This window comes from Sceloporus undulatus, chromosome 5, assembly GCF_019175285.1.
Source record: "Sceloporus undulatus isolate JIND9_A2432 ecotype Alabama chromosome 5, SceUnd_v1.1, whole genome shotgun sequence".
NCBI classification, from domain to species: Eukaryota; Metazoa; Chordata; class Lepidosauria; order Squamata; family Phrynosomatidae; genus Sceloporus; species Sceloporus undulatus.
Window position 1 is genome coordinate 69,838,858 of NC_056526.1, and position 24,027 is coordinate 69,862,884.

The 24,027-nt window shown below is 37.7% G+C and overlaps 1 protein-coding gene across 1 annotated transcript in view; it reads left to right on the top strand.

The window, feature by feature from the left end:
• Positions 1 to 24,027, top strand: part of CFTR (CF transmembrane conductance regulator) — a 120,690-nt gene that overhangs the window by 90,309 nt on the left and 6,354 nt on the right. The window contains exons 21-26 of the mRNA XM_042470394.1: positions 1,498 to 1,598; positions 6,363 to 6,605; positions 7,425 to 7,580; positions 16,342 to 16,431; positions 19,311 to 19,483; positions 20,870 to 20,975. Of these exons, the coding sequence (XP_042326328.1) occupies positions 1,498 to 1,598; positions 6,363 to 6,605; positions 7,425 to 7,580; positions 16,342 to 16,431; positions 19,311 to 19,483; positions 20,870 to 20,975 (869 nt within the window). The remainder of the gene's footprint in view (positions 1 to 1,497; positions 1,599 to 6,362; positions 6,606 to 7,424; positions 7,581 to 16,341; positions 16,432 to 19,310; positions 19,484 to 20,869; positions 20,976 to 24,027) is intronic.

Here is a 24,027-nt window from a genome sequence, read left to right on the forward strand (position 1 = left end):
TCTTGCTGTGCACTTAAAGCTCCTTAAATATGAAGAATTACTGTAATAGGCTTGTTAACTGGAAAAAGATTCAGATTAGTTATGTCTGTTACTTATTGCAGCCTCTAAAAGAGAACACTTCGTCTGGCCTTCTGGAGAGCCTTTTAAGCAAGGATGAGCAACCGTGGGAAATTACTTTGGAGAGCTACACCCCCACCCTGGAAAAAAGTCAAAATGGATTTCCCCACTTCTGGGGTATGGGGGCATTTTTGCCATGTTTCCCCCCCCCTACTATTTTATGTCAGGGGAAGGCCTTTAAAAAACAACAGGAAGTGACTTGGGCCATTATTATTATTATTATTTACAGTTGATCATGTTCCTCTTTTTTCACAGAGGCCTCTTCTGAACCTAAAGCGGCCTAACAGGGAGGAAGTGTGGCAAAAATGCTCCTTTGTGTCCACTGGAGGGCATTTTGGGGCCAAAATCATTTGTAACTAGTGGCCCTGTGGCCACCAAAACAGTTCTTAGGTGAGGCATATTGCTCAAAGGACACAATTTACCCATCCTTCCTTTTAAGATTCTATGTACTGCAGTGAAGAATGGCTTTTTAGGTTTGGTTTTTTGTAACAGTGCTAAATGTGCTTAGACAGAGTTTTCTTGACCTTACCCTCCTACTGTGAGGGTAAGGTCAAGAAAACTAATCTCTCAGAGTTTAGGCCTTGTCAAATTTGATTGAAATGCCTAGCACACCTTTGCTACCAGCTAGAAGTTAACTTTAGGGAGAATTTAATTCTGGAGTACAGCCGCTCCCATGTTCTAGTTCAAACACTGTTCAAATTATGTGCCAGCTAGTACTGTGACTGCAGAATCTAAATATGGGTAACTTTTCTGATATTATTTTTGTAATTCTTTGCCACTGCTGGTTATAATGTTTTAAAAATATCCTTTGATTGTTCTTTGTTATAATGATGATGAAGTAACTCTATTATTTGATGCATTGTTCATTTTCTATTGCTTTCTCAGTTTTTTCTTTGAAGGAAAAGTTGTAGGACTGATACGAAAATGCCATAAAACTTGAAAACCTTATGCCAAAATGACTCTAAAAACAAATTTTTAAAAGTAATTTTTGACTCTAGCCAAATCCAGTTAGCTAACTTTACTCTCTCTTGTGACATAATTTTGTTATATAACACTTTATATAATTTTTGAAATATAACTTCATTATCCAGCCATACCAAAAAGTAATTAGTTATGGGTAGCTATGTTACTTGCAATTTGTTATTTCCAAACTCAACTGAAAAACCATGGTGCTTTCCACAGTCTGCTAAGTTTCCTCTAGATAACTTAGACTTACTGCAACATCATCTCTTGTTATGTGGCTTTTTAATTCAATTTCTCTTTTCTTTTGCACCTTTCTTATATTTTGGTATAGATGCATCACTTCAGAGAAGATTTACTTTAAATATATCAGAATATATAAGTGTGCTGGGATTTTAAAAAATTGTTTTATCCTGACAGGTAATGGGGAAGGAGAAGTTGGCATTGTTCTTACATTAGCCATGAATATTATGGGAACCTTGCAATGGGCAGTAAACTCAAGCATAGATGTAGACAGTCTGGTAAGAATCACAACATTCCTTACACACTAGATGTCTTTTTTTAAATTCCAAATTGTTATGTTCACATGCTTCATGTGCATATTCTTTTGTCTGAAGAATAATCATTTCTACGTATGCGTGTACCTATAAATCAATGTTAATAATTATTCCATAATTCAATTACCATTGGTTATGATTTTTGGAGTCTTGTGAATGATTAGCCTTGTCACACTCATATTTTCCCCCAAAGGATTCATACTTAACTTTTCTGTTCCTTCATAATATCTTATCTTCTTTCTGATCAGGTACAATGCACAGTTTCCATTGTTTATCCATATAATTTTGTCTGCAGCCAATAGTTTAATTATATATTTAGGATATTTCCACTTACCTCCTTCCAAAATAATAATGTTAACATTAATAATAGGCTCTTTGGCAAGTCTGCATCCCATAATAATATATTCATTTCATACCATTTGTGTAATAATTCTGAATTTGGGAATAGCAACATATACTTTCACCATTACAACCCACAAAAGCTGCCATTACACTCACATTTCCTTTACTCTTTGTTTTTCAAATCCACCTCTCTAGCCTTGTGTTTGCTACTTGCTTCTGGCACATCTTTAATCTTTTCTGCTTCAGAGGTTTCCCTTTCCACACAGGCTGCTACAGTTAAGAGGACTGCTGGAAACTACTAGCATGCATGCCAGGGAATCTTCTCAAATTGAAGCTTCTCAAAATGGTGGACAGGGAAAGGGCTATCACAGAGGCAGAAGGTGGGCATATAGGATATTAAATATTAATAATAGTGGAACTTCACCGTATATTTGCATTATATAATACAGCCAGGTTACTCAACTGTTGTTGTCTACCACAGTAAATAGGTCTTAATATGTAGGCTGTTCACATATGTCTACATAGATTTTTAGGGGTAAAAATGCTGTTGTAACTTCACATCACAATTGTATTGAGAACTCCATTGGAGCTGGAAGACCTGCAGGGGTACAACTCTACGATGATTTTTGGAATATAGTCACTGGAATTTTATGGCTATTTTGGTTTTATTTATACATGTGTACAGAGTGCATACAGCTCACCATTCCAGAAGTCATACAGTAGTTCTTCATCAGATTTCTAGAGTTAATATCAATTTCTGGGAATTCTTGAAGAAAGCAACCTTTAGGTTTTCTCGTTGTCTCTCCAATTTTTCCTGCTTCTCTTTTTTCTCCTGCTTTCTGTAGACTTCAGTCCCTCATCCCAGCCTGTCTAGTTGGGCAAGATAATGATGAATTATCTCTGCTTATGTCTTCTTAGGCTTATGTCTTTAAAATTTTTCCACAGAGACACATCACCTGGATACACAAATATATTATTACATAAATACTGTGAAATAATACATTGTAATAACAGACACACACACATTTGTTTTCATTAACACAGGAGATGCTATGGGCCTCTGTAGTTAATTGCTCAAGAAATGAGGTGGTGTTTTTTTTTTCAATTTTGAGAAAATAAGCTGCTCAGTAGTGATGGTTAATGCTTTCCTATTGCTCATTAAAATTGGTTCACAGATGCAAACTAAAGAAGTACATTAAATACGAAGTCTATTGTATTCCTTAATTATAAGAATATCAGACTGAAAAAGAAATGTAGCACTATACTGTGAAGAACTGCTGGCACAAAGAAGATATTAGATTTTAGCCCTCAGCCAGCCTCTGACAGTTCAATACCCTTATCCTTCCATTTTCATTATGAGCTTTTAAGAATATCTTTGTGTGTGTATGGTCTCCTTTGGGCATTCTGCCCTTTCTGGAGATTATCAAATGGGGGAAAGGACACCCTTGCCCCATCCTTTTCCCGTCCTTGTTGGGGGAAGGACTTTCACACGTCGCACTGATCTGGACATTTTCCAGCCCATAAAGTGCTAGTGACCATGATGGCATGAAAGACTTCTATACGACATCACCGTCTGTCAGTGAGATGGAATTGTCCCGTCATTGCTCTTCAATTTGTAATAATTGAAGAACCTGTTAATACAGTTACACTTTGCTAACAAGATAATGACAGGATCAGCACGAGTTGTATGAATGTCTTTCATGTGATCATGCTTACAGATGGGATAAGGGCAGGAGAGCGATTTGCTTCACTCCCGTTCCCGTCTGATAATCTCCTCTGTCAGCATAGTGTCCAATTCGGTTAGAGGTTTACCTGCATATAAGTGTGGTTTATGCAAATAGGTGTCTCTTTCTGGGTGGACACAGTATGACAGACTTCTACCCTCTTGCCCATTGTGCCTTGTTGAAAACCACCCCATCCACATCTGTCAAGCCAAGGGTGGGGATCAGCTCCTTCTCCTTACTAGTGTGGAAAATTGGCAAGGGGAGGCAATTCAGAAGAGGAAGTATTTGTTCTGAGGGGAAGGAAAATGACAGTTTATTCCATCTGGGAGTGCACCCTCATTTATTTCCCCCCAAGCTTGAACCAGCTTCATTTTCTTCCTCTGAATTGCCTCCCCATCCCCTCCCCATGAGTAAGAAACCACAGTGGCTCCTCACAGGGTTTGACAGCTAACAGGGCAGGAAGGAAGGACATGAAACTGTTATACTACACTCCCATTATCTCAACCACTGGAGTCCCCACTCAGAGATGAAGGTCTCCAGATCTTTGTTTTTTTAGAGATTCTACTTTAACTGGTATTCTCTTCCTTGTCATGATTGCACCAATGGGTGCACTTATTTTTGAGGTAACTGTCTTAGTCAACTTCATACACTTGACTGCACACTGTACACATAGACAGAATCCCCCTCTGAAAATACATGCACATTAATTATTTTCCCCATAATTTTGTACGGGGTGACTGTGACAGAAATTGGCACATCTTATTCCATTAATTTGTATCTATTTTTTTGCTAGTTTGTTTTCTTTTAGATTCTTGGTGATAATATGAATAATATGAGCAGCAGGTGAAATATTATCTTGAATCACCATTTTGGACATCTTTATTTAAGATAATGAATCAAAAGTGTCAATTCTCTAATCTCCTACATTTTTAGAAATGAAATATTTTCAGTCATGCTCAGAAGAAACTCAGTAAAATCAGTGGCTGAAAATTCAATTATTTTTGTTTTCTTAAAATATTAAATCTGGATTGAGTACTATTTTTCAGAAGACACTGCAAGTATGACAGACTTCTGAAGATGAATACATACAGAAGAATAACTAGTTAATCACAGAGTCTTGCTCTGTTTTCCCACCATTAATACACAAAGACTCTTCATCATAAAGTTTACTTTTCCTTGGTTGACAATTTACATTGTTGCCCTCAGATCTGAAAGGTCAGCATAAACTAATAAAAGAGTGCTTCAGAAAGCTTCATTAGCTTCCCTACAGAATAAGGTTTGGTAGGAATAAAATATGTCTTAAGTGTATCATTTACACTATTGTGAATAGTGACTAGATGGAAAGGCAGCATAGTAATACTGTACATATAATTTTTCTTTTTTTCTTAAGAAACCTGGTTTAGAATGTGATCTGAAATGGTTGATTTCATTTTATATGTTTGTATGCAAGGATTACACATTATGTTTTATGAGCCTTATTATGTTATCATATATTTGTCAATGTGGTTCAGTATAAAAATATTAGGATCTAATATAAGTAAATTATGCCTAAATCTGGCCCTGGGTGCGTGGAGCTATTTTGAATGTTACTGAAATAAAATGTATAAAGTATCCCCCTTCTAAGCATCCCTATTTTGTTTAAGAACTGATCCAAATATGGCTTTTAGTTATTGATTTCTGTATCTGTGCCCCTTGATTATTTGTGGAAAGTATAGGCATAGAGTGCATTCATTTCCTGTGGTTTCTATAGCTTCTCTAACTGCACAGTCACAGGAATTTCTATGGTTAGGCATAAAAAAATAAACCTGTATGGCTAACCTAGTACATGTCCTACATTGCCTTCTCCAAACACAAATTCTGCCATGCATACACTTGAATTGGTTCTCATCCCCTCTCCCCACATTTTTGAAATATTTATATATTCTATTCCTATTGTCTTGACTCAAGCACATTGACAGTAAAATAGTGTAAATACATAAAATGAATAAAAACATTATAGATTCACGTTACATTGCAATTTACAAGTTTACTTTGGGAAATGTAAACAATTAGTCAGAATTAAAAACAAACCAGTAAAAAGAAAAAAATGAAACACCAATCCAACAAGCCTGGTCATTTGTCAAAGCCTGTCTGAATAAAAAGGCCTTTGCAGAACAAAAGACATCAGGGTAGAAGGCATCCTGTAGCAGATTTCAAAGCCTGAAAATCAAGAAAATGCTCCCTCACATCTACAGCAGAGTTGTCCCAGAAGGTGAAAGGACTGAAAGCAGAACTTTCCCCAAAGATCTCAAAAACCAGACTGGTTCCTATGGGAGACTATGGTCCTTCAGATAGCCTACATCCAAATTGAGTAACACTAAGATTCGTGGACCAAAGCTTCATAGGGACAGTGAGATGTTATGACAGAAGGAACTGTACATATGATGAAGAAAAATGTCAGAGGTGCAAATAATTTGTATTCACAATTTGTATACTGCAGAATAAAGATTATTTTTTAATATTAGGTTTCAGTTTTCTGTTGCTCTTGAGAGAGAAATTATAACATTTCAGTAGGATGAAGTTTCCTTTGGGATCAAATAATATATTAGGGGAAATCATGTTTTTACTTAATATTTGATATAGTTGTGACAATTACTTCAGTGGTGTCTGCTCTGATTTTCAGATGCGGTCTGTCAGCCGAATATTTAAATTCATTGATATGCCAACAGAAGAATCCAAAACCTCACCACCATCAAAGGATGATGGGTTTTCCCATGCCCTTATAATTGAGAACAAGCATGCAGTGGAAAAGAATACCTGGCCATCTGGCGGGCAAATGATTGTGAAGGATCTCACTGCCAAGTATGTAGATGGAGGACGGGCTATCCTTGAAAACATTTCCTTTTCAATAAGTCCAGGACAAAGGGTGAGAATATTTTAATCTAAATTGTTTACAGTTCCTCAAACACATTGCAGCAACACTGCTAAACAGAAAGTCAAATAGTCCTTCATTTCTAACTGTAAAAATTCAGTATAAATATTTCATTATTCTAATATGCAGCACATTCTGCAAAAACAGTGGGAGAACCTGTTTACCTAGTTTTTGAGAGACCAGAATTCAAAATGGATCTAAAATTGCTGGAAGGATAATAAGAATGTGTTATGATATTCTTCCAAATAATTTTTATTGATTTGACATATGAGTTAACAAACTTGGAAAACAAAAAACAAACAAACATGCAAAATTAAAGACACACAAGCCTACCTATACATAAAATACATTCCCACTATCCCACATATTTAACATATTTAACATCAAACCATGCCAAGAATGTGTTGTGATTTTAAAAGTACGGGGGGTGGGAGGGGGGGAGAGAATCAGGAAAGAGTTCTAAGTACTTTCTTTTTGTATTATGTGTGCATGGTATAGTTTACATACAGACATATAGAGTTCCAGACTGGCCTTTGGGTCTAAAGCAGAATATAACGCTTTTTTGTGTGTTTATTTAAAAAATGACAGATTATATTATTGGTTAGTTGATGGCTGTTATATGATTGCTTCCCATTGTCAGAATCTGTCTTGGCCTTTTTATGTTCCTACTGTTCTATTAATATTTATAATTTCAGTACCATTTCAGCACAGTACATTTCTACCCTGAATTGCTCTTTTGTTAATTTCTAACATGCATATTATTAATTTATAGGCAAGAGTTTCTTCATTAATTTATGTTTATAAATATTTCAGGTGGGCCTTTTAGGAAGAACTGGCTCAGGGAAAAGTACTTTGCTGTTTGCTTTCTTGAGACTCCTGAATACCGAAGGGGATATTCAAATTGACAATGTTTCGTGGAACACTGTTTCTGTGCAGCAGTGGAGAAAAGCATTTGGAGTTATACCTCAGGTAAATTGACACTGGCCTGTAAAATTAATTTCTTTATAAATTATCTTGCTTAAAAGTCTATTTTTGATAGAGTTCAAATTCTGTTTAAGTAGTGCAGAAGGGAAACAAGATTAAATGTAACATTAGGATAGAGCATATGTCTGTGCTCACCTGTCTTCTCTGCAGCCAGGCTCAGATACAACCAAACAACCACCAAGAAAACCCTGTTACATGTTCCCACTGCGCATATATATATATATATATATATATATATATATATATATGAGGATGATGGGACAGAGAGAATGATTTCCACAGATGATCTCAAAATAAGGGAGGTTCATATGGGAGAATACAGTCCTTTAAACAACCTGGATTTGAATAATATGGGGTTTATAGATCATCACCGGCACTTTGAATTGTGCCCAGAAATAGATTGCCACCCAGCAGTGTTGTTGCAACGCAGGAATTGTGTGCTCTCTGTAGTTAGTCCCAGTTAAAAATCTAGCTGCAGCTCTTTGGACCTGCTTAAGTTTCTAGACACTCTTCAAAGGAAGGCTCCTACAGAGAATATTACAGCAATTCAAATGGAATATAACAAGGCATATGTCACTGTCACTGTGGTCAGGTCCATTGTCTCTAGGACCTATGCAAATGCACATTTGGCCACCACTGGAGATCCCAGACTTAGTGTTGAATGTAGAAGTACTCCTAAGGTATAAACCTGCATCTTCAAAGGGAATGTAACCCCCATCCAGCACAGGCTGAATCCCTATTTCCTTATCTGCCTTTTGTCCCATCAGGAGCATTTTAATTTGTTTGTCCCCATATAGTCCATTACTGCAACAAGCACCAGTTTGGAAACCAGTTTGGAACGATTATTTGGACTGATGTGGAAAAGAGTAATAGAGTTCGATCTAATCCATGTATAGACTCTAGAACTCCAGATAAGTTCTTACACTGGTTTCATGAGTATGTTAAATAGCATGGGGGACAAAACCAACATGAGAGAGTCCAGAGGCCAATGGCTAAGGGGTCAACAGGCTTAGCTCAGTACCACCTTCTGAGTTTGCCCCTCAAGGAAGGAGTGGGTCCACTGTAAGACATTACATTCTGCCCTTGCCTTATGCGGGGGATCCATTCTGGACCACCACCCCCGCATAAGGTAAAAAGTGCGTATGCTTGGGCTCTGTTACATATAATGGGGCTCGTGCAAGTTGCGCAGTCATGTGTGTGCGCCACAGTTGTGTGCGCCATTCTCTCAATCTCCCACCGGCTTCCACGTAAGCTGGAAGCTGCCTATAATGAGCTTGCGTATGGAATCTGGAAGCTGCTGAAAGATCCAACAGAACAAACAAAGAAATACTTCCCATATCTACTTCCTGGTGTATGTTACCCACCAAGCTTCTATGATTCTATTCCTTCTTTGGAGGTCTTTAAACAGAGGCTGTATGGCCATCTGTCGGGGATGCTTTGATTTGGATTTCCTGCATGGCAGGGGGATGGACTGTCTATCTGTCTATTTACCAGCTGGATTAGTTTGTGTTCAGTAAGCCGTACCTTTTTTATTTATTCATTGTTTGTATTCTGTGTATTTACATTGGTGTAAGCACTGCTGAACATACTGGATTCAGTAACCTGACTTTTTTGTATCATCCTTATTCGTTCAATTTTTGTACCATGCGATGTAGGCTGATACAGAATTCTGCAGAACTCAGTAGCTTGTTATGTTCATGACACTTTAGCAATCCCAATAAATCCTATTTTCAGTACATTATTCTGAAATTTATTTTACTAATGTATGATACAATTGCGTTGTTTTTTATATGCCCAGACACAAGTTATCTTACTGTTTCAACTCGTAGAAATCATAAGATTGCATCTCAGTGAAGTCAGTTACAGTTTTGAATTACAGCTACATATTACAGAGCCTGTGACAAGGTTTATTGCATACTGTAGTAGGAAATCCTGCAGGGAACAAAACAAGAACAAAATATTATTACAATAAATGGAGCCATCTGATGACCTTTATCCATGAGCAGAACCCCTAGGGTGATCAATAACAGCTTTAAATGTCAGGCCTAGGGAGCAATTCTAGCCTGAAAGAACATAGTCCTGCTATTTGCTCCTTCACCTAAGCTTTCATTAATACCCAATCCATAAGAGTCAGCATGTTCACATGATGACTCCTTTATATCAGGATCATACCCCAAGAAACCCTGGAGAGAGTCAGATAGTTTCCAGCTATGTTGTGTTCCAATTTGCTGTTATAAATATTTTCCAGTTAATGACAGCATCCTCTGATGACTTGAGGACCTCAAAGTCTTCACTTAAAAACTATTACAATAATACTGAAAGGATGTGAATGAGTGGCAATATTTATTTAAACTTTAGGCTGCTGAAATCATCCACAGATTGAGTGTCCTTTAAAAATGTCTGCCACACAGAAAGCTCCTTGCATGCAGTAACCTAGAGCATTGGAGTGAAAGTTTTTAGCACGCAAAATTTATTATATGCTGCAGGCTTTTATTTATTCCTTTGATTGTGTGTGCACTTGCATGCATGTATAGCCACCTATACACTACCATCTGAATATTAGTGTGCTAGGATAAACATTTTAACACTATTGGATAAGCAGTAAATATCATGAGTTCCTATCCTGCTGCCACAATGAATATTTACAATTCTTTCTGGAGCCTTCTGATGAATCATGGTTGTCCCCTTTAGCTCCTAGGATAAGTAATTGAGTTGAGACTTTCCTGAAAGCTTTTCAGAACAAAAGCTACCACTACTTACAGATTGTAGTGAACAATAGGTTTCTTATTCTAATAAGAAAGCTGCATATTTAATAGCCAGAGCATGAGGTGTGATATGTTAGCCATCCATACTAGAGCACATGATTTAATGAGATTTAACGTATTTATTTAACACGTCAACATCCAAAATAAGCAATCATCAGGAAGAAGTAATCATGCTAAATACCTGACATATTTATACTTCCAGTTCTCTGTCTTTCCTAATCCACCTCTTTTCTCTCACTCCTTTACTTTTCTTTCACTTACTTCAATCACCCAGCATTTTAATTTGGCTTGTATTCATGCATCTGAGACAGAGCTACTTTTGCAAATCCCACAGTGGTGGAAGAGGGAGCTCAAGAGTGTGTGAAGGAGTATCTGTCTGGCCATGTTCCCACTGGCCATCATTGCTGGGTTTTTGTGTTTTATATGTCAACAGAAGGGAAATTTGGGGCATTTACAAACTTTGAAAATGTCAAGTTGTAAAAATGTTGTCTTTCCTTGTGTCTTTAATCAGATCATGGTAGGGCACATCACTTTTAAATGCTGACTTCCTATACTTTTGTAGGATCTCAAAAGAAAGTGCACAGATACTTCACTAGAGAATTCAAAATAGGTGTTTAAATCTCACCAAGCATAGTGGTTGGACCCAGACTTAGTCATACTTAGAACATACCCATTGAAATAAATGGGATTTAAGTTAGCCTTAGCATTTGGGTGAAGCAGGATGGGGAACTTATGGCTCCACTCTGCAGATATTGGATACCAGTTTGCATCAGACCCTACCAGAATGACCAGTGATCAGGGATGATGGGAAATGCAATCCAACATCTACAGGGCCATAGCATTCCCATGCTAGGATAAAATACTCAAAATGTTAGTACTGAACTATTAATGTTATATTGTTGTTATACTGTTGTTAGTGTTATATTGATTACACAGTGGCATTGTTTGCTATAACACTGAAGAAATTATGGGTGCACTTTACCAATTACTGATTCAGTTGAATTTGGTTCACATGGAAAGTAGTCATTGCTGATACAGACTTTAACCTATGATATCATAATTTTTCTTTTAAGCCTGATCAATTTTGTGACTATGTATTGTAGTCAGCCCGCCATATCCATGGATTCAACTATCCACTGCTTGAAAATATTCCAACAATATATACATTCCAAAACGCAAACTTAGATTTTTCTATTTTATATAACAAACACCATTTTACAATGTTATTATATATATAATAGGACTTGAGCATCCACAGATTTGGGTGTCCAGAAACGAAACCTCAACTACTACCAAGGGCACACTGTATAATGTTTGATAGTCCATTTATTTAGTGAATGGACTGGAATAAAGGCTGTGTTCACTGTAACTTTTAATCAATGGCTTCTAATTCCTACATTTTACTTTAGCTAAAAGATTGGTCAGATTAAAAAGCTAAAATGAGAAAACTGTTCTGAATTGATCTTTAAAAGGGGCAATTAACAGTGCTAGTAGGAAAGTCAGCTGATCCAGAACAAGAATCCACATTTCATGCATCGGTGGTTAGCAATTGTTAAGACATATTATTGGTATTATGAAGGTGTCTCTTTCTTTTATGAAAACTGGTTTGTTCAGTTATGTTTTCATTGCCGTCACAGGACTCAGAAATATTTAGTTCTTTACTATAATACATTGAACACCAAGCGTAAACAGAGCTATGCCAGACTTAGTTTCCTCTGTGTATTAATGCCACCACACCCAGTAATCTTGAGAAGCTAATCCCAAGACAGAGAACATTGCAGGTATCACTAACTTTAAGGAATCAGTGATAAATGTAAAAGAACAAAGGCCTTATTGTACATGCCCTGCCTCAAGAAAGGTATTTTTCCGCTAACCAGGGATACATATGCAAGCAATGCACCACACATACTTCAAAGAAGAAGAATCTGATATATTTATTGCTGAATAAACAATGTATAGTATCTTTTGCAGTTTAGGATTTCTGTTCAAGCCATTTAAAAGCCAGTTGTTTTGGAGCAGAGGAGTATTCTTAGACTACAAATCTGTCCATCTTTATTGAGACTAAGGCTACTTGAACACAGTAAAAAATAGGACTGAGTTGCAAGTGTACACAGGTGCTCCATTATATACTTGGTATACTTGATAAAAGATAATCACACAGATGAAAAATAGGAGGCAAACCCAATTGTTAATTTGTGTGTGTGTGTGTGTGTGTGTGTGTATGTGTGTGTGTGTGTGCGTGTGTGTGTGTGTATGTGTGTGTGTGTGTGCGTGTGTGTGTGTATAGTGTATATTATTATACACATACACACTCACAAACATAATTGCTTTTTCAGTTTAAAAATAGTCTCACAAATCACCTTATAATAAACTTTGGTATAATGCAACAACCAAATTACAGTAAAATTGAAAGGAAAGATTAAATCAGCCACAGTTTAATCAACATTATAGAGAAACACTTAAACTCCAAATCAAAGCTGAACAATTATAAACAACAACTTGAGAGTTTCTCTAGAGGCGGACAGAAGGTGAATCAACACTTGAAATAATGCAATTTGACAACACTTTCAATGCAGTAACTCTATTTTATGGCATCCTGGGATTTGTAGTTTCACAAGGTCTTTAGCCTTCTCTGCCAAAGTGTGCTGTTGCCTCACAAATCTACTAATCCCAGGATTCTGTAGGATACACCCATGGCAGTTAAGGTGGTGTTAAAATGCATTATTTTTACAGTGTGGCTGCAGTCCAGAAAGGGTGTGTTGTGTATACATATGTGCTTTCAAGTTGCCTGTCTGGGTAGCCACTTCAACTCAAATTCACACTATTTTATTGATTGTATGCAAAATTTTGTTTCAAAATCAAAGCTTTAAGGACAAGAGTAAGTAAATAAATAAATCTAAAGTTTTGAAGTTAAGTGTCTTTTTTCTTACTTGACTGATTAATATCAGCATTCTGACTAATCCTTGAATATTTTTTTAATCCCATTACAAAAAACATTAATCACAGTGATGTTAAGAATGTTAAAGAACATGAAATGGGTGCAAATATAGAACGTCTTAAATTACATTAGTCCATATACATCAATAGTTCTATATTTAACATATCACTCTATATGTATATGCTTTCAAGTTGCCTGTTCACTTATAGTGCAACATGAATTTCATGGGCTTTTCTTAGGCAAGGAATTTTCAGAGGTGGTTTGCCAGTTCCTTCCTCTGAAATATAGCCTACAGCACCTGTTAGTCATTGACAGTCTCCCATCCAAGTACTAGCCAAGGCTGACCCTGCTTTGCTTCAAGATTAGATAGGATCTGGTGCCTTTATGGTATTAAGGTCCAACAGAGTGGGTATCAGTTTAATATCTCTTGGGATAAAATTCTGCAATAGCTTCCCAATAATTGAGCCTCTGAGGGTTGTGCAGTACTCAGTACTTCTAGACCTCAATCCAATTGTTTTTCTAGACATAATTAATACAGTAGAAACTTTGTAACTCAGCACTTATGTAAGTTTCATTGATTCAAGGGGTTCATTCTGTTTGGGTCCAACAATTGAATTTAGTCCTTATTGTTATGCCCAATGGGTGGGTAAGACTGTGCTAACTTGGTTCTTCAGATATTCTAGTCCCCAATTGTAGGTTATTATTGACTTAATAAAGTCCTAAATGGTTTGGGTTCAGGATCCAAAAGGACACCTCCACTCATATGAACCTCCCGAAAACTTGAGATTTCCAGCAGGTAACCTGATGCATGTCCAAACACATTGTGAGATTAGTCGGTATGCTCAAGTAACAGGAGTTTTTCTGTAGAAGAACCCTATCTTTGGAACTCCCTGCCAAGGGAATTTAGGCTGTCCACTCGTTTTGAGCTTCCAGCAGGCAGTTAAAATGGTGGTGTTATAAATGGACTTTGCTGTTCGAAACTGCTCTGTCTGTTTTAATGATTTATTTTACAATTATTTTTAGAGTCTTTACAGTTCTTAAAGATTATTTTAATTTGTTTTTAAAGCTTTAATCTCCGTATTGTTTTAGATGTTTTTACCTGTTGTGCCTTAGGGCTCTCCTGGTGGGTTGGGAGGCAGTATAGAAATACAATAGGTAGGTAGGTAAATAGACAGACAGTCTCAGGCTCAAGAGGAAGTTGTAAAGTTGTGGGAATCTCTACAGCATTAACCACTTTGAAAGGAGTGAAACAAATATTTGCTCTGTCCAGCTTCTTCACTTTTTTAGTTCACACATTACTTCTCCCAGGATAATGCCCCCCCCCCAGGGAAGTTTTAAAAAGCTGAGAAGCCTTGTGAAGCATTAAAAATATGTTTCACTAGTGCAGTTACATTCTAGATTATTAGTGTTATGATCAGGCCAATTCCTGTATAAGCTGAAGGTAGATTTGTTATGTTTTTAGCAATATGAAAGGGATGAGGAAATGGGAGAAATAATTAACTGCCAGACTTTTTCTTCAGACACTGTTTATTCAACATGTACATGTTTTCTTCGTGGCTTGGAGGAAAAGCCAACAAGTAACCATTATTCTCTGAAAGAAAAATCTCCCAAGTGTTCTTAGTGTGCACTAAGTGTCACATTTGTTTCACCTTTTCAGAATAGTTGTGAAAGAGTTACTGTCACTTGAAGCAGACTAAATCATCCCTGTCAGAGGGATACAGAGGCTCACACTTGTCTAATGTTCAAAGAGATTAAACAAATATTGGATTTGGGCAGTGTCCCTCCTTTCCTCTGCAAGCCATAGTCTAATGCATGTGATTAAGAGGTATCCATTTCTAAGTGTGAGACACAGGGAAGAGAAAATAAAGGTTTTGGCTTTCTTTAAACTGACTGATAAAATTGGCAACACTTTAACCAGCTTTAGGAAAAGCTGAGAAGGGGAAAAAGAGGATGATTAGATGTAACAGTTAAGAAATCTAACCCATCCACTCCTTGCTGTTCCCATGTATATGTTAACAAGGAGCAAAGGAAAGAGTAGATACAGTAAGCAGGAATTTTGTATTTTTTAAAAAATAGTAGTATCATTCTAATAAAAAAGTAGACCACTAATATTAATACAACAGAAACAATCAGTACATGTTACTATAGCAAATGTAATGCATGATAACTATAGAGGTACAGTACATCTGCATTCGATCCAAAATGGAGTTTTCCCTAACTTATATTTGTAATTCATAATCATTAATATCGGCAGAGTAATCCCTTAAACTGCATCTTCTTCAGCAGGTCCTCTGGGGCAGGAGAGTAAAGCTCTCTCTGAATATCTGAAATATGGTAATGGGTTGTTTTTACTACTTTCATTGGTCAAAATGTGGAAGTTGCATTCTGGTTTGCATCCTGTTTGAAGAAAAGACCTCTTTTCAGTTTAAAATAACTCAAGAGAATCCAAAAGTATGGCAGAATTGGTCCCTAGGGCCTTTCATGGGTATTTTTTTTAAGAAGATAAAAATTGCTTCCTCGGAGATGTGGAGAGAGTGTGGCTGTCCAAGATCTCAGGAGTGGTTAACACTTCCCTCAACCTCTTGCAGTTGCATACCTGCAATTTAAAGCAGGCAGAAAAACAAGGGCATATTTGGAGAAAAGGGGGGAAGTGTTGGACAGAAATATTCAGCACTGGAAAACATAACCACAAACTCAAAAGGGAACTGGGTACAGACCAGGTTTAGAAGTGGGAAAGGAAGACGTCTAGGGATGCGGACTTTACAAGGGTTTGTGTACAGACATACACATTTTCCTTAGATTATATCCCAGTGAAAACAGTCAGGCTTACTTCTGAGTAGAAATAGAATGTAAGTCTATAGTGTTTTGTTCAGCAAAAGAAGCCAAACCAACTTCTTACTATAATATTTCTAAATTATGCAACAAATACCAAAGACCATATTTGCTAATTGGCATGTTTTTAAAATGTTATTTAATTTTGTGCATTTCTGGCTTATGACATTCTGTCAACATTTTTTTTATCTTGTCTTTTCTGCTTGTACAGAAAGTATTCATATTCTCTGGATCTTTTCGGAAGAACTTGGATCCTTATGGACAATGGAGTGATGAAGAACTTTGGAAAGTTGCTGAGGAGGTAAATGCCTGTTTTCCTTGTTTACATTTTCAGTAAGGTCAGTATAAGTTCCAGGTAATCATAGTGAGGGAGCGTTATCACAAACTGAAGCACAACTTGGGCCAATAACTGTTACTTAGATCTGATAAGGATGTGTAGAATAGACTCTTTTTTTTCTTGTGAAACTAGTCATGTTAAGAAAAGCATTGAGCAGGCAACAGAAAAATGTAGTTACTCATTTCTATTTAGTCATGTCTTGCTTATGCACTTAAAAATGTTCACCATTTTGTAAATGGCATTCAGTTCTTGAGACAAGTCCACTTCTGCAGGGACTAATGTAGGCAGGCCAAGACATAAAATGGGGAATAGCTGATCACCCTTTCATTATTTCCCCAAAGGTATGCTTCTCAAGTGTTTGCAAGGCGGTGACCACTTGACTCTGTTAAATACATCCTATCCCACCTTTCTCCATGACTGTATGTCATTTCCCAGGTGTATACCCCATGGAGAGTCACCCTTTATGTGTCAGTGTAATGAGCTGGGCCTCTACTGACACACAGATGGATTTTTGAGTCCTTGTCAGCATTGTGGGCAATCATGAACATGGTCCAGTGGCATGAAAGCATTCATTTGTTTCAGTGGCCTTGTTAGATATAAGTCAGCTCTCTGTCCACAATTTTTTTATCCGTGGATTCAAGCATCCACAGCTTGAAAATATTTTAAAAATATATAAGTTCCCCAAAGCAAATCTTGATTTTAGCATTTTATGTAAGGGACACCATTTTACTATGTCATTGTATTTGATGGGACTTGAGCATCCATGGATTTTGTTATCCATGGTGCGGTCCTGGAACCAAACCTCAGCAGATACCAATTGCCCACTGTATTTTGCATTCACTTTGATAGCTAAGGCTGGGAAAAGATGTAAAGGTTGAGAACCAACTGTGGGAGTGGATTTTTTCTCTGTTGCTAACCTGCTTACATAGTTCTCATAGCTATTGAAGAGGGAGATGGGTTACGCTTGCTCATTTTGATTTTCATGGTTGGCTTTTCCACTGTAAAACTTTTGGAGCTCATCTGCCATGGACCTTGGCCTGGGGAGAGTACACCCCAATTCAGGTTCTCCATATGTCCAGCAATGGGTATTTTGAGTGCCAACTGAGAGATTATCTGGATAGAATTTATTGGGGTCCCAATTCTGCCATTTCCTGTGTAGGGATGCTGGATCCCATCAGTGGAAGGGCTGGAATTTTTCTCTTCTGTGTGCTGTCTGCTGCATCAGTTATCATCAGCAAGCCACAGCAGTAGTGTGCATCAGAGTTCAGAAACAAAAGAACTCTTTGAGAGACCTAGAACTACATCCGGTTCTGTCACAAGATAATTTCCCACAAAGGATTATGGAATGTGTACTCTTAGAAAATTAGGAGAATAGAATCACCAGTTCCTGCATCTGCTTCTTTTAATTATAAAGCAACTTTGGGTCCCACAGTCAGAGAAAGGTGTAATATAAGTAAAATACAGTTCAATACAAATACCGGTAAATCCTTTTTCCAGACTGGAACTCTCTGGGTGCTAGTGATATTTCTGAAGAAGTCAGGCCTAGAGCATGGAATTAGGACCCTGGTCAGCTCCCTGTGGAACCACCCACAGCAAGTGAAGGATGTTGCAGTGGAACCAACCGTGTATTTTTATATTCCCATAATCAAAAGTCTGCTTCTAGCCATTTCCCCTTTTTGGCATTAAGGATCTGTACACTGTTTTTGAAGTGACAACCTTGGTGTTGTTAGGGAGCTCCCAGTTACCTTTGGTTGTTCAGTGGCAGTGGTAGGGTTCCCTTCTAGAATTCTGAGAATCCTGTGGAAAAATGAGCTCTTGCAGTCACAGAGCGGGTACCTCCATGGCTAGAGCAGTTGCCGGCCCATGGTGCTTCCCTCTCATGTGGAGAAGCATCTGTGGTTCCTGACTACAATCTTTCCCCTTCCTGGAGATATCAGGGAACCTGGAGCCATGATACTACTGTGTTTTGTTTTCAGGCCAGTTAAAGGGGGGGAGGTGGCTGACCAAAACTGTGATGAATAAGACCATCTTGAATCTGCTTGCCATAATGTCAGTTACATCCATACATACCCTTAGATATTAAAAAGAAAGTAACCAGAAGTGGGATCAGGGCAGGCCAGGAGTTAAGAGGTTAGATGGATCATTGAGATCTAATGAAGAGTTCATTGTCAGAATGACCATTTAAGGACAGAAATCTGATGAAGATTGTGGCTTTTTCAGCTCTTGATAGTAGGCTGTCTTCCTGCCCAGTTGTTATACCACCTAGTCCTTTACATTGCTGGAATACTTGCAAGACATCACTGCATCACTAGTTTTCTAACAATGACCAGCTATAGAAATGGGGGAAACAACATGAACACTATCTATAGACATTTCTGGTACCTCTCAACATGAACAAAGGACAGTCCTGAAATATGTCTCCATCTTCTAGTTTCTAGACTTTCCCCAAAATGTTTGCTAACCTTCTTTGTAAAACCTTTCAGGGCAAGAGTGGTTGGATTAATTACAAGCCAAAGTTAGGACAGATATTTATCATTACATCTTAACATGGCCAGTGAGTTCCATGTGCTGAACCAGTTTTGGTTTGTATGTTTGGGAGAATGACTTCCCCTAGCCACAGCTGTAGAACAAACCAGACTGTTGGTTACAAGTCAGACAGCTTTTAAAAGGCAAGTTCCCCAAACAGTTTGAATATGAGAGAATAAAATCTCCTGTAGCCTTTGATATGTGTAACTCACTGCATGAATCTTTGGATTGTGACCAAATTTTTGTAATAAAGTAAATCAATTTGTATTATAAAATGTTTGTCCCCTCCCCATTGCACCTGAATTTTTCTCCTTTAGGTTGGACTGAAATCTATAATAGAGCAGTTTCCAGGTCAGCTTGATTTTGTACTTGTGGATGGTGGCTGTGTCCTCAGCCATGGACATAAACAGTTAATGTGTCTTGCCAGGTCAATCCTCAGTAAAGCTAAAATTCTTCTTCTTGATGAACCAAGTGCCCATCTTGATCCTATGTAAGTACTGTAAGAACATTTTAATTTGATTGTTTTCACACTGGGATACCTACAGGACCGCCTCTCCCCGTACATTCCGCCTCGCACCCTCAGAACGTCCGGGCAGCAGCTACTGAAGGTGCCTGGGGCTAGATTAGTCTCCACCACTCGGAGGACGTTCTCCATAGCTGCCCCAGCCCTTTGGAATGCGCTGCCCACAGAGCTCCGCTCGTCCACTACCCTGGCCCAATTTAGGAAGGACCTTAAAACCTTCCTATTCCAACAGGCATTCCCCGAGTAAATATCCTGTGGGCCTCCCTCCTCTTTCGTGGCCAAGAGGTTGGGCTTTGGGGCTTTTACTGTTGGTTTGTTTTTAATGTGTTTTTATTGTAAACAGTTTGTATTTTAATATGTTGTAAGCCGCCCTGATCGGACGAAGGGCGGCATATAAATAAATTTTTTATTATTTTTATTATTATTTATTAAAAAGTGATTGTGAGGTTCATAAAATGTTTTAATTTTATATTTGCAGTAGTGATACAATTCTGATTTTGACTGTATGGAGGTTTTTAAACTATAAAATATAGCACTTGCACAACTGAACTGAAGAGTTTTCGTGTTTGTGCTTTTCCATATTTTGCAGAATAAAACATTTCCTTTGAAAACCATGTAGTATTTTACCAGTTGTCCACATGGGTCAAATGGCCCAACTTCCCCCGGCCTCATGTCATCTGTTTAGACGATTGCGCCTGATTCCATCAGTACAGACATGGACCCATCCTGATGCCAACCCAGGGACTAACCTGGATGAGCACTGGAGGCAGGATAGAACAGGCTCAGCCCCTGCTATCCTGCCCATCTGCTTAGGTCCCTAGAGTGCCTTTATCCATCAGTGGTTTCATTAAATGTTTTCACTCTCACAAATCTAAAAAACCCAGAATTCCATAGCACTGAGCCATTACAGTGGTGTCAAACTGCACTAATTTTGCAGTGTACAGCAGTCTGAGTCTGTCCAGTGGCCAGTCCCTACGTTTGTTTCCATAAAGCAAATGGCTACTAAACCAATTTAACTTGGCATTGTCAGTGTATCCTTGATAGTTTGCTACAGCAAATATTATCTTGCTCGAACCTTCTCTGGTTAAGGTAAAAAACCATTGAAAATAATGGCTGCATCAGAATCGTTGATCTATAACTTCATAATTATTAATTGGAGTTTATAATTGTAATACCTGGTTAGGCCTGACTCTAGCTGTTGAGCAGTATGTGTGATGGTACTATTTCATCTGAACTGTAGATATCCTGTTATAATGCTGTAAAAGTTTGGCAAACATTATAAAAGTGCTTATTCAGTGTAATTAAACCCGTGCACTGTAAACATTCACGTATTAAAAGTTATTTATCTTTCAGGACCTTCCAAGTGATTAAAAAAACTCTCAAGCAGGCTTTTGCAAACTGTACAGTAATACTCTCAGAGCATAGACTGGAAGCACTATTAGAATGCCAGCGGTTTTTGGTAAGTGCCCTTCAAACATTAAATGAAATGTTTAGGATCCAAATCAGTATTTTAAAGCGGACCAATCTCTGACATCAGAACTACTTTTGAAGCTTCCTCAGTATCAAAAGTGGCCCAGCTTCTATTTAAAAAATCCAAACCAAAAGGACCATTGGGTCTTCTGGGTGCTTTAACAGGTCTAATTTATATATCTTGTGTTTGGTTTAATTCTGCATCTGAATGGGTTAGTGCATCTTTGCAGCCAGTATTATTTAGAATTTTTAAAAAATCTAAAGGTACATATTTTTCAGAAGACTTACTTTCTATCACACAGTGCTTGCTTTCTGTGATACCCCTTAATTATTTCTCTTATAAATGAGACAATAGGTGTCAGTACTTTGTTCCTGTAAATAAAAAAGCCATACATTCCAAAAGCTAACCAGTTAGCAGTAACAAGAGTTGGATTGTATAGCATGAGATTTAATGAATTTGGCAACTAGTTGGAGAATACTATTTTTTGTAAGTCATGAACAGTCTGAGGATCATGAACAATATTTCTCAAAACCAGCATGTGGACAATAGGAGACACACCTGACACACCCTAGTTTGCTCTGTGAGCTGTAGAGGGGCCAAAAGACTCCTTAGTATTTGCCCTGTTCGAAACTCTTCAGTTATTCCTTACACCTTGAATACAAGATTTTATCAGCTTTATAAAATCTTGAAATCAAGATATAAGGAAGAACTGAAAAGTCTGGCAGAGGGCAAATAGTCCTTGGGCTCCTCTGCGGCTTCCAGGGCAAACTAAGGTGTGTCTTCTTCCTTTATAGCAGAAGAGAGTTTTTAAAGATCCCATTGTTAAATCAAGGCATGCTAGAGATAAGCCTGAGAGTTTTGTTTTTCAAACTGTTTGTTCTTGTATTTCAAACTGAACTTAGCAAATTTTCACTTCCTGAACCTAAACATAAACTGAAATACATTTGGACCTCAAAATGCATACCTTTCTGAAGTTTGCAATGGAGTTTGCAAATATTAAAATATGTTCAGAGTGTGTGCATTTGGAAAAGTGGGAACAGAAGCACAAACAATGTGTATAAAAATTGATATATAGTATGTTAAAAATAAGTACAGAAATACTTTATTAAATTGAAATTTATTTATTTCATTTATTTCAAGGATTTATATCCCACCTTTCTCCCACAGTGGGATTCAAGGCATAGTCACTGGTGGGTTTCCTGAAAATGTGTATTTTGTGCCTGCAAATCATTTCTGACTTATGGTGACCTTAAGGCCATAAAGGGGGTTTCTTGGCATGATTTGTTCAGAGGAGATTTGCCATTGCCTTCCCCTGAAGCTGAGAGCATGTAACTTGCCCAAGGTCACCCAGTGGATTTCATGGCCAAGCAGGGAGTTGTCTAGTCTCCAGAGTCACAGTCAACACTCAAACCACGATGCCACATATTGCTTGGAAATACATATATTTGAAGAAGTAAGCAAAGATGTGTATTTTGAAAAATATACATGCAAATATTAATTATCACAAAGACAAAAATAAAATACAACCCCAAATAGAAGCCAACTCAGCCCAAAGTAACTTAATTCATAATTTGATGCTAAAGCAGAATGGAACAAGCAAACATTGGAAAAATGATAATCTGAGTAAAATCACGACTGACAGATTTTTCCTTCACTCAGCTAGGAATTGAGATTATGGAAGTGTAGAAAGAAACAGGTTAACATTTTGCCAATATTTACTGACCTGAAACTGCAGATCTTCAAAATATATTCAGTTTTATAACAGGGAGCTATGTAGAAGGAAACACTCATATCAAAGTACTAACTGTACTATGACTTTTTATTTCATAATTTTAAATTATGGTACATTATGGTAGCAAAAGTATAATACACATAAATCAACCACAGCACAAATTGTTTCATGAACTTATTTCATACAGGGTTATTTTTAACTGCAGCAGCAATGTAATTCAATTATATAGCTAGGACAGCTGCACAGGTACACATCAGTGTGAGTACATTTTTTACTGTGTGTGTGTATTCTACAAATCTTCCAAGTTTTAATGTTATTTCATCATTATTTCCCTTTCTTCACTGCACACACAAACCTCTTTAGGGTAGCACTCCATTTGGAAGTTCCTAATCAGCCTCACTGGGTGGGATCCTTGGCAGCAGTCTATTGCCCTTCCCCACTACTGCAAGTGGAAGAAGCAGAGAAATTCATGAGATCACTCCTGTTCCTGTTCCCTGAACAGTTGTAAAAAAAGGGAGGGGGCAGTGGGCTATGGAGAAGTGAAGTCTTCTCTCCCCAACAGCAATAGGAGTATGGCTATTGTTTATTCCAATCACCCCCTTCTCATAAAGGATGTAGTAGTAGAAAAAAGAGGTGAGAATATTTCTGCTATTATGCTATTTAACCTACCATTTAAATTTCCCCACAGTGCTTTTGGATTCCTGATAGAACATTGATTTGGAGTATGATGCTCTGTTGGGGACTCTGGAGCACTTGCTTGATGACATGCATCTGGAGACATCTGTGTATCACTTAGCTTTGTCTCCGTAGCCATGCCTCCCAATGTTAGCCCCCCAAAGCTCACCCTTTAAGCACCCCAGCACCCCAATATTGCCATTTCTGTGCTCTTAGTGAAAGAAAGGATGAGTGGGGATGCATCCACCTGTTTTCCTGTAGCTGGACACAATGCAAGAGGCATCTGTGGAAACCTCTAAGGGGGATTTTGATAATTGTATGGTTGGAGCAGAATGTTGATCTCTGCAACAACCAAAAGATTCCAGCCTTTGAGGTGAAATACAGATGGTGGGTACAGAAGAAATTGTTTTTTGCTTGTCTTAATATATGCGACTCAAAGAATGAGAGTCGGGGTGGGTGAGATCATAGCTTTCTGCAGGCCTTGGGCTCTCAGCAAATGCAGAGTCATGATGAACTTTCACAGTGCAATGCATAATTATGGGTGCTCAATCAGTTAAAAATCTTTTCTTCGATCTTCTGGTCTCTGATCTACAGTATAATAGGCTATACTTCACAACAGAAAGGATGACTAAT